The 12,022-nt window shown below is 36.5% G+C and overlaps 1 protein-coding gene across 1 annotated transcript; it reads left to right on the top strand.

Annotated features, from left to right (window-relative positions):
- The first annotated feature begins 11,105 nt into the window (after positions 1–11,105).
- Positions 11,106–11,726, top strand: atoh1c (atonal bHLH transcription factor 1c). The gene has a single exon (XM_016449800.1). The coding sequence runs from the start codon at positions 11,106–11,108 to the stop codon at positions 11,724–11,726; it is 621 nt and encodes a 206-aa protein (XP_016305286.1).
- The last annotated feature ends 296 nt before the right edge of the window (positions 11,727–12,022 follow it).

The raw sequence follows: 12,022 nt of genomic DNA, 5'->3' as shown, positions 1-12,022 counted from the left end.
ACCTCTGTGTGTGTGTGTGTGTGTGTGTGTGTGTGTGTGTGTGTGTGTGTGTGTGTGTGTGTGATGTATGTTTCAGTGTCACATACTGACATACATGCCATGATGGTTTAACCCTTCTGTAAACTATTGTTTTAATCACACTTCCACATAAAAACATGCACTCTTTCATCTTTCCATTTGAAAGCACTGAGCTGCTCCTAATTGCCCTCAGGTGGACATGCTTCAGAAACATTGATTAAAACTGTACATAATTTATCAACACATCCTTAAGGACTGTAATGCATGCTTATAACAAATCCTGCAAATGAATAGCACTGTAACTAACAACCGGCTCAACCCATACTTTTCTCAATTGAAGTATATAAACAAAAGAGCAAAAAACATTCTTGATTCAATTTTGAAAAAATAATAATAATAATAATTAATCTTCATTTTTGTCTGAACATTCTTCGGCAAAATAGATCACCCCAAAAAATGAACACTCATGTACGCATGTTGAGGTTATTCCCAATCCATTTTCTTTCTTTTGTGAAACACGAGGGAGTGTTTTGAAGAAAGAATATAGTGAGTCAATATAAGCTTTAAGGTTTTAGTTTATTTGGTTTTTAGTGATTTTAGTACTTCAACTAAACGAAAATGAGAACCAAAATGCCTTGACAGCTAGCTGAAATAAAATAGTTTTTGTGCGTTTAATTTCAGTTAATGTTTATTTTATTTCAAGTAATGAAAATGTTTCTTTTATGGTTTTACTTTTAATTAACAATAATAGCCCTGAGTAGCTCATAACTTTCAAGTCGTATTTCAAGACAAACGAGTTTGGCTGCTTTTAGCCATAATTACACCATCTGGCAGCAAAAAGCATCTTTCTCTCTTAAAGACAATTAATGTTAGTCCATTGCTTGGAGTATGTAACATCCAGACAATAAAAAGCCTGAAGCAGATATATATGAAATATATATTTATTACTGTTATATAAGATATCTATAAGATATAGCCTACTGTTATATTTTGTGTATTTGATATCTTTGTTGCTTTGTTTAATGAATGGTTAAATCATTGAATATTGATCCATAAACATTTAATAATTATTGCAGAATGTAGCTCACAAAGTGGACCTACTTCATAATTCACTACTCAATTGTGCCTCTATTGCGACGGCTGAGGCTTTTTTCTTTTTCTTTTTTCTTTGTGCATTGGAGCAAATCAAAGTTTCCGTTCACCATTATATAAGTTTATATTATAAATGTAACTATGATGAACTTCTGTTTATCATAGTTACCTATGTTCTTCTGTTTCTGAACCCACAAATGTGAAAAGGGTCCATTGTGGATCTTCGGTTTTGAACATCAGAGCTCACTGCTGAACCAAAAGGCTTGTTATTGGTTGGTGCTGTGAATTCACATGTCCAAGTAATTGCAGGCAATTATTCCAATACAATTTTGACTTTTCTTCATGCATTGCAACCATAAAAGCAAACACCATTCTATTGCCCTTCTTTGTAGATGTACTCAACATAAGCTTGTGTTGCAGTATAGCTTCACTACTGCTTGCCATACATTCCAAGATAAACAAAAAGAAAATAAGTATTTACAAAAACCTTAAAATGAATGATTGCTTAAATATTTTATTCTGAGAATCAAATAGTCTCCTATTTAAATTAGTCTTCAAAAGTAACACAAAAGTCCACAGCTTCTCCTTACAAATAAAAATGGTTTATTCAGGCTATACTCATTTGAAATCTGCTAAATTTGAGGTTTAAATAATCTGTTTTGGGGAGTTGCAGGTGCATTAAAAAATATAACAATAAATAAATAAAAACAATAATAATGAATTAATTAAAAGCATGTTGGCTAGAAATTGCTATTTAGATGTTGCTCACAAAAATATAATAATAATAATAATAAACAGCAAATTTTTAAAAACTAATCAGCCAAATCTTGATGCCTTGACTGGATTGGTACTTTTATAATGGCTTTTTTTGAGCCAGACAGTCATTACTAGCTTCCATTGTATGGAAAATAGCCATGTGTGAACCATTCCTTCAAACAAAGATTGTTGTTATTAAACATTTATCTAATTATCATGCTTGCTGTCTTTGTCTAGCTCTCATAGATGTATAATGCATTATACAATCACCCCTCAAAAAAAAGATTTCAACAGCAGATATTCCTTTCTAAACTGGCTTTGATTTTTCTTTGTGAATGTGAGAATCAAAGGAAGCTTAAAGCCAGACAGATCTCTTTATGCTTTTCAATCCCTAACATATCAAAGCCTCACAGTTATTACAAGCTATTTTGTGCAAAATTGAAATGTATTTAATTATACGAGGACACAATCACAGTTATATCGGAGCAAATAAGCACCTCAGTGACGATCAAGAATCATATTTTGACACTCCCGACAGATCCTTTTAAAGTCTCTTTAAAGGGGTCATATGATGCAATTTCAATTTTTCCTTTCTCTTTGGAGTGTCACAAGCTCTTGGTGCATAAAGAAGATCTGTAAAGTTGCAAAGACTAAAGTCTCAAATCCAAAGAGATATTCTTTATAAAAGTTAAGAGTCAATCACGCCTACCTAAAACGGCTCATTCTAACACGCCCCCACATGTCTACGTCACGATGTGGGAAGGTTTGCATAACGCCGCCCAAATGTTCACGTAAAGAAAGAAGGCGTAACTTTTATTCTCGCTGTAGTATTGTTGTTGCCGCCGCCATGTTGTGAAGGTGCTGTGTGTTTCGTTGTGAAAGCGAAACTACTTTGTTTGGCCTTCCAAAAGAAGACGATATCTGCTTCGTCATGCCTAGAGCTGATCCGTGCTGGTTGCTGAGGAAATACAACAACTTTGCACTGTGGATCGCCGGATCGGCTTTCACCGTGGACGAAGCGAAGTCCAGCCCGGGGTCGTCACATGTGGTTGCCGCAAGCCCTCCGGACGCTCCTTCGTCGAATCCGCCGGCCGCGCCGTTCTCAAGCCCGCCGCCTCTGCTCACTCTAGCCCTCCGGCCGTTCCTCACTCTAGCCCCCGGCCTCTGCTCACTCTAGGCCACCGCCGCTCACTCTAGGCCGCCGTGTGTAGACTACATTGTAGACTACAATGCCGGCTGTTCTGACTCACAGACTGTAAGTACGTTTTTTATATTTAAAGAGTTTTTATATCTGGGTCAATCACATATTTTTGACACTTCACACACAGTTATTATGGAAAATTACAGTGTCTGTAAAAACCTATTAATATATAATATCAAATTTGATTTTATCCATTATAAACACATATAATGTTTTTTTAACCGGTGTCTCAGTGTAGTACAGATTGCTAGTGGAGATGAAATAGACTGAAACAGACAGTCCTAGTGATGAAATACAGTAAAGGCAATCCATAACGGCAATTTCTTTCATAAGCAAACGCAGCCGCTCCAGTGATAGTCGTGTGTTTGTGAATTTTATAGTGCTGTCTGCAGGTGCTTTGTTTGAAGTGCCCTTAAAAAGAATGGAATATCATGGGGCCTGAAATTTTTACTGGCTCTCAACAAGACTTTTAGAAGCTCAAATAAAGTGAAGTGTCATTTCAAATTATCTTCAAGTACCTTTTAAGAAGACACAACAGAGTTTATTTAAATATTTTTTCAGAGTCAAAAAGCCTGCCAAGAACATGCCCAGGTCAAAATCAAATAACATGTATATGCTTTGTTTTCAGATACGTAACTGCATGTTTACAATTATACAAAAAAATGTTTTATAGTTTAAATGCAATTATTTGAACTTAATAGTTCTTTGCCCCTCTTAAGCAGGGCTTAGGTACATTTATATATAATTTCAGAATTCTCTTGTCTCCGAAATATGGTTAAAGTGTACTTCTAAATGTACTGACAGACATTTATGGTAAACTACAATATATCTCAATGTCATGATGAATTTAGTACATTTAAAATATATTAAATTTACAATTTATATGTAATATCAAATAACACACTACAGTTAAAATTATAATCAAGTAATTTATGTGCTTAGTCAACACATTAAAATAAGTGCACTTCTTTAAAGCATGACAAAACAACGATTTATAATGTACTTCAATGTACATTTTTTAATTTGACATTATTACAAAATACACTTTTTAAAAGTGTACTTAAGTGTGTTATGAAACAGTCATAAAGGTGTGCTCCGTTTAAGTACACTTAATCTGCAAGTACAGTTTTTATTATTATTTATTTAAAAAATTGGCTACTAAAAAAAAAGTATACTACAACTGCACATTAAATACAATTAAGCACACCACTTCTTCACAAGGCTTTGTTGTGTTGCTTTTATTTTATGTTTATTTTTATGTCAATAATAAAATGCTTAATTTGAAACAGTGAAACATAGCCTACACAGGTGATCACCATGCCCTGCAGTTCTAAAACTAAAGGGTACAATCAAATATATGTATTAAAAGATATAATTGGATGGGAAAATTAATGAATGAATGAATTTTTATCCAAATAATTTTACAGTCTAATATCATCTGACAATCTTTTTACATTCCATGAGGAAAACATATTTTCTACTTCTTTAGAAAATACCTATGTGCTGCTGCTTTAAAGAAGCCAGAAATCAATACACTAGTGTAGGGAAGAGGATTAGGGCCAAGCAATATTAACAAAATAAAACCATCTTGAGATTAAAGTCATTATAATACGAGATTAAACTCGTTAAATTTTAAGAAAAATGTCGAAATAAAATGTTGAGATTAAACTCATTCAATTTCGAGAATAAAGTCAATATGTTTTGAGATAAAACTTGTTAAATTTAGAGGAAAAAAAGTTGAGATAAAATGTTGTGAATAAACTCATTAAATTACGATAAAAAAGTTGTATTTTGAGAAAAAAGTCATTCAATTTCGAGAAAAGAATCGAGAATAAACACACTCGTGTCATTCATTTCATCTCGTTGGACAGAGTCAAACAGCATCAGTAGTGGCGTTGGTTGGAGAGTATGGGCAGGGATGTAGCGTGTGATGTGATCGACTAGGGTTCGAAACCGTCTTTAGCCGAACTCCATTTTTTTTCTCAAAACACACCAACTTTTTTCTCGTAATTAAATGAGTTTATTCTCAACATTTTGTTTAGACTTTTTTCTCGAAATTGAACAAGTTTTTTTCTCAAAATTTAACGACTTTTTTTTCTCGTAATTTAATGACTTTATTCTCAACATTATATCTCAACTTTTTTTCTCGAAATTTAACTAGTTTTATCTTGAAACATAACTTTATTCTCGAAATTTAATGAGTTTAATCTCAACATTTTATTTCGCCATTTTTCTTGAAATTTAACGAGTTTAATCTCATATTATAATGACTTTAATCTCAAAATGGTTTTATGTTTTTATTATTGCTTGGCCATAATCCTCTTCCATACAAGTGGTTCTCAATGTCTTTTATTTGTATTATATTTATTTAAATTTTTTTGGGGCACATCCCCCTCTGAAACATTTTTTGTGTCCCCAATCCCCTTCAGCCTAATTTTCAGTATAAGAATATGTTTGCTAAGCACAGTGGCAGTGACGGCACTAAACATCATAGAAGGAGAAGGTGGTGAAGGAAAGAAAACAGCACACATACCACATTGGTTTTCATGTGAAACCTTAAGTCTTCTAACCTCCATAGTATCCATAATGATCTCAAGAGTTCTTTTCTAAACCTAAAGTTACAGGGAACCGTTGAAAAACTCTTATTTTTAAGTAAAAATTCAAGTAAGTCGACAACTCACAGAGGAAAACACTTTTAAGATGGTGCTGTCAGCAAATTGTTACCTGATAATCTGTTTGGGGAGTAAAGGAGTGCGCTATGAAACATAACAGTTGTATCAACGCATATCATGCTGAGAGAAGAGTCACTCAATGAGGATGGAGGAAAACACAGCTCCTTCTAACGATCAGCCAGACACTATTAAAGGTCATGTGTGGATGTGGCCCGGTGGGAAAAAAACAATGCTGACCTTTGCCACCTCAGCTGAGGGGCTGCTGAAATGGTATTTGGCATGTCAGTGGAGTGTGCATTTCCATCCAGACACGCATCCAGTCAGCTATTCACATCAAAACACTAATTTTCACTCTCTGTTCTCACACAGGTTTTACCGAACCCTCATGCTGAGCACACACACACACACACACCAGTGATCAGGCAAATCGATGGCTAGTAATTGGGCCACATGGAGCTCTGAACACACACACATGCAGTGCCCAGCAGTGTGAAATGAAACAAATGAGAGGTCAGCAGAGAAGCAGATGACCCTTAGAATGCAGAGGTCAGGGGTCAGCGCTTCTAGCATGTCCCACCTCTCTCTCATCCGCCCGCTTTTTAAAAACACTCCAAATTTTGCTGTTGGTACAATTCCCAAGATGTCCAGATGTTTAGTGCAGGAACAAATGTTGGGTGCACAAAATCATCAAAGATGAAAAGAGAGAGAGGGGTGGCTCTATAACTATTCAGGAAAGAAAGAAAAAAGCGTGATGAATTGTGGAAAGACAAGTGGCTTTAACAGCCATGCTGGTTGTTTAGAGTGGAGCTATTAAAATACAAAGCAAATCAGAAAGAAGCAACCCAGGCTCACTGAAGAAAGTTCAAAGTGAAATTTCCAGTAAGTGATGCTAAAAAAATGTTCAGTTTATATGAATGTTTTATTACGTTGGTTGTTGTACGCATCACAGCAGTTCGGACCAACAGTGTTAAAAGCACATTTGAGAAAAACACATTTTGCTGTAGTATTTTAGCTTGCTTGTGCAAGTCTTTAATGTCTTTTATGACTTGTGTTTCACATACTAACACATATTACACCGCTCATTGGACTACTTCATTCTGATTGGTCAATTGCAGACATACGTTCAAATATTTTTTGTATAGTGATGTTAAACAGTATATTGTTTTTCCTAGAAACCAATGTTCTACATAGCTTTAATCGTTTAATTGTGTTGCTTTAATCTGTATATAATTTCATATATATTTATGCAACATTACACAAGCAAGGCACCACATAGTGTGTTTTTGAACAAATCTGTTGAGTACATGATTCAGTCACTCATAAACACAGTTTATGAGTGTTTCACCAATTTCGCCTATTGGTGAAACAATGTAGTCAGCAGAAAAAGTTAAAATCCTCACCACTAATTCACACAAGTCCTGAAAAGTGCAGAGAAAATAAAACATTTTTGAGCACACATTTTTATTGCCCACTAGTGGATGGCTGCAGTATTGGTCGGTTTCTGCCACAGAATAAAAAAGGTAATAACTTTTTATCCCACAATTTTGACATTTATTTATTTGTTTGTTTTTTCTTCACAATTGTGAGTTTATATCTCACAGTTCTGGCTTTTCTTCTCAGCTGTCTATAACTCATAATTGTAAGTTAATATATTGCAATTCTGATTTTCGCAATTCTTTTCTCAGAATTGCGAAATATTAACTTGCAATTATGGGATATAAACATGCAGTTCCCCGAGAAGAAAAGCCAGAACTGTGAGATACAGTGGGGGAAATATTTATTTGATCCCCTGCTGATTTTGTAAGTTTGCCCACTTACAAAGAAATGAAGGGTCTGTCATTTTTATGGTAGGTTTATCTTAACATAAAGAGACAGAATACCAACCAAAAATCCAGAAAAAAAAAACAATTATATAAATGTTAGAAATTGATTTGCATTTCAGTGAGTGAAATAAGTATTTGATCCCCCAAGCAAAACATGGCTTAGTACTTGGTGCAGAAACCCTTGTTGACAAGCACAGAGGTAAGACATTTTTTGTAGTTGGTCACCAGGTTTGCACACATCTCAGGAGGGATTTTGATCCACTCCTCTTTACACATCCACTCTAAATCCTTAAAGTTTTTTGACTGTCGTTTGGCAACTCGAAGTTTCAGCTCCCTCCACAGATTTTCTATAGGATTGAGGTCTGGAGACTGGCTAGGCCACTCCATGACCTTAATGTGCTTCTTCTTGAGCCACTCCTTTGTTGCCTTGGCGGGATGTTTCGGGTCATTGTCATGCTGGAAGACCCATCATGACCCATCTTCAGTGTTCTGGCTGAGGGAAGGAGGTTCTCATCCAAGATTTCACAGTACATGGCCCTGTCCATTTGCCCCTCAATGCGGTGAAGTCGACCTGTACCCTTAGCAGAAAAACAGCCCCGAAGCATAATGTTTCCACCTCCGTGCTTGACTGTAGGGATGGTGTTTTTGGGGTAATTTCTCTCCCTCCAAACACGGCGAGTCAAGTTAATACCAAAGAGCTCAATTTTGGTCTCATCTGACCACAACCTTCTCTGCATCATTTAGATCTTCTTTGGCAAACTTTAAACGGGCCTGTACATGTGCCTTCTTGAGCAGGGGGCGCTGCATGATTTTAGTCCATTGCGGCGTAGTGTGTTACCAATGTTTTGCTTGGTGACTGTGCTCCCAACTGCCTTAAGATCATTAACAAGCTCCTCCCGTGTAGTTCTGGGCTGATCCCTCACCTTTCTCATGATCATCCTTACCCCATGAGGCAAGATCTTGCACGGAGCTCCAGACCGAGGCCAATTGATGGTTGTTTTGTATTTCTTCCATTCCCGAATAATCGCACCAACAGTTGTCTCCTTCTCAACAAGTTTCTTGCTGGTCTGTGTTCCACATGGGCACATAACCAATCTGAGGGAGCCAGAATTCTTGCTGGTTGGTTGAAACGGGAATGTTTGGCAAACAAAGAACAAGCACATAGCTTGCAAATCTTTTTTAAATAATATACAGTTTCAGTCAAAGATCTCCTAAAGAACCTTCCTTGTCAGATTTATTTGACCTTTTCTACATTACAAAACCTTGTTAATTCAAACTGTGTGCCAGCTACAACAGTGTGCGGGACGACTTTTATTCTTTTGCACTGCACTGATAAAAAAAAAAATACTGCATGACAGGATATTTTTGGCATATGTCAGGGTGTATGCTAAGATTTAATGAATTGTGACAAGTGTCACTTTACAGCAATATGGGCAGCTCAGGGTTTTGGCTCGTGGGCCCTGCAAAATGTGGCTTCATTGGCACCATGTGAAAAGAAGCTGCTACCGTCGATTCATCCTGTGTTACTAATCCCCTCAATGAAAATTTGGTTTCATTCAGGCCGGTTTCACTCTGACAAGCGTGAATCCACCCCAATTTACCCTCTACGTGGGGTTTCCCTGAATGCACCCACCCCGTGCTGGTTTGATCTCAGCCCGCGTCCTCGCCTCAATGAGGCGCTTCATTAGCTTTAATATGTGAAGTGTGCCAAGACCTACCCAGCCACAACACGGCCAGGGAATGAATAACCCTCTCCATGAGCGAACTGAATCTTCTTTTGTTGCTCTTGAATACTGCAGTACGTGGAGTGTGTGTGGGGAGCTTCTGCGCTGGCGGTGTGTGTTCTGTGCGTAATTGGATTAGACTGAGTGCTGCGGATGTCGCCTGTCAATTAGACCTTTATGAACTGCACTTTATTGCCTGAGAATATTTCATGTACAATGAGCAGATTATATGAACAGACTGAGTAAAAGGCTTTAAATGAAACTGCTTTCGCACATGCATTATTGCAAAAGTCATTATAAACAATAACCAAGTTTATTTATTGGAAACTAGCTAAAGTAATGAGTAATACAATTAAACAATTTATTTGTTTGGAGCTGATTGTTAATATATGTTGTTAGTATCATTACTCTTGTAATTTTAGTTGTGTGTATAAAATTCTTGAATGTTATGGAATAACATACCAAATATTACAAGAAGTGGGAAAAAAAGTTCATACCATATATTAAAAATACCATATATCAAATACCATATATTTTATGTATTATCCTTCTGGTGCTGTTTTTACATTTTGGTTATTTAGAATTGTATTTTTTTTACTTCATCGGAATGGTATGAAACTTGGTAAACGTTTTGGCACTTGCTATGTGAATACAAGAGAAAAAAAAAAAAACCCTCATGGACATGATTTGAAAAATAGTCACACTTGTACGGTTCAGTCAAAAATTACTAGCGAATTTCATCTAGGGCAATGTTTGGTTCTGTGTCCAAACAGAATCTTACTGAAAGCTTTATATATATATATATATATATATATACATATATCAACCTCAAATTTGGAATGCAACTTATTTAGATTCATGGCTTTAATGCAGTTTTGGAGTAAAATGGATTTTGGAAAATGTATTATACATTTTAAAATTTTGAAAAAATTATACAAATTTAAAAATAGTATTTTTGTGCTTTTTTTGTAACAAACTTTTTTTTTCACGTCAGCAATAATCTGCCAAACGCCTTCTTTATAAAGAGACTAAACTTGAGTTTGTGCTAAAATTTATTGAACTAAATATATAAAATATAGTACACTAATTTCATTTAAAAAATAAATAAAAATCGCCACACAAGCAGTACCAGAGGTTTAATAATTTACTTAATTTGCTAAAGCTATCTATCCATCCATATAGAGATTTGTTATACTTCCTATAGCTTTTAAGCAGTGGCAGAAAGGCAGCATTATATATTCCAATATATAATATATGAATTTGTTTCTCATGATCTTAAAAAAAACCCTCTAAACGTAAATGCTTTCGTTTTTACAATTACGTTAACAATAAATTTAGAAATTCTCTGTAAATTCTCAAACTTTTTAATTTAAACTTTAATATAAATTTTTTTTATTATTATTATTTTTAACGGATGAATTCGACTGAACAGTGAAAGAAGCAGCCAACAAGTGTCATTCGTGTCATTTCATAGCTTTGAAGGCTGTACTATACTCTGAAAAGTGGAAAGTATGAATAAAATGAGGTGTCTAACAAATATTTGTTTATTGATATGCGTAGTTGTGGCAGAAATACAGCAGTAATCTATGTTTACCTCCGAGTGTCAGGAGGCCCATCAGTGATCACTCACACGCATCTAATCCACTTTTGATGAACTGGGTTAATAGACTCCCTGTGGTCATTATCAAAGAGACTCATTTCTATTCATTTCTCAGCGCACACGACCCTCACACACCCGCCCCTCATTATGTGTGGCCTCTCCTCAATAAATACAGCTCCTCTGTTCTCTGGAGGGACAGTTAATCCTCAAGCGTTCAGCATGCCCCGTCCAGACGGCTCTTACGCAAAGTTCATCTGGAGAGAGGCAGAGAGAGCCCACTCGGACCCATGTCCCGGAGCCGCAGTGGGCTGGAGGGAGGAGAGGGTGCAGGGGAGGGCGAGCTGTGAACCGTGCGCTCTGGTCCAGCTCAGGCTGTCCGGACTCGCATATCCAGACGAAGACCAGAGCGCCATCGCCCGAGCCCGGAGACGCCGCAGACTGGCCGCCAACGCCCGCGAGAGGAGGAGGATGCTGGGCTTGAACGTGGCCTTCGACCGCCTGAGGAGCGTCATTCCTAATGTGGAGAGCGACAGGAAGCTGTCCAAGTCTGAGACACTTCAGATGGCACAGATCTACATCAGCACTCTGAGCGAGCTGCTGGAGGAAAGAGACTGCGACCCGGAATTCAGTTACCCGATGTTAGCGACGGGCGTGGAGGATCAGGTCATCGTGAAGGGTTCAGTGCCAACTGAAGAGACCAAACCGGAGCAGAAAAACATTGCAACCTGTAGGATAAGATCATATGCTGGGAATTTAGTGCATCCCACTTGTTGTGACCCCAGAACACCTGAACTCTTAGTGGACTCTCACTATATGGAGAGGAGCAATGGAGCAAAATGACACTGATATTGCATTCTCAGCCTTTGTATTCAACTTTTTTTCTTTTTTTTAATTATAAAAATTTCAGAATTAATGTTTGGACATTTTGTAGTGAAATATAAAATATTCTGGAATTAATTATATATTTTGCTTTTTTTATGCTATACAAATAAATATTTTCAGAGGAAAAATCTTGTCTTTTTCTCTTGAGTTCACAATCAACTTTATTTTGATAGTCCACTTTAGACATTCTACTAACTCTTAAGTAACTTAAAATGTCAACTAACTTTCATTAGAGTATCAGTAGACTGTTGGCT

This window comes from Sinocyclocheilus anshuiensis, unplaced genomic scaffold (genome assembly GCF_001515605.1).
Source record: "Sinocyclocheilus anshuiensis isolate Anshui unplaced genomic scaffold, SAMN03320099.WGS_v1.1 scaffold1449, whole genome shotgun sequence".
Classification (NCBI taxonomy): domain Eukaryota; kingdom Metazoa; phylum Chordata; class Actinopteri; order Cypriniformes; family Cyprinidae; genus Sinocyclocheilus; species Sinocyclocheilus anshuiensis.
The sequence above is the reverse complement of the archived record's forward strand: the minus strand, read 5'-3'. Positions and strand labels throughout refer to the sequence as shown.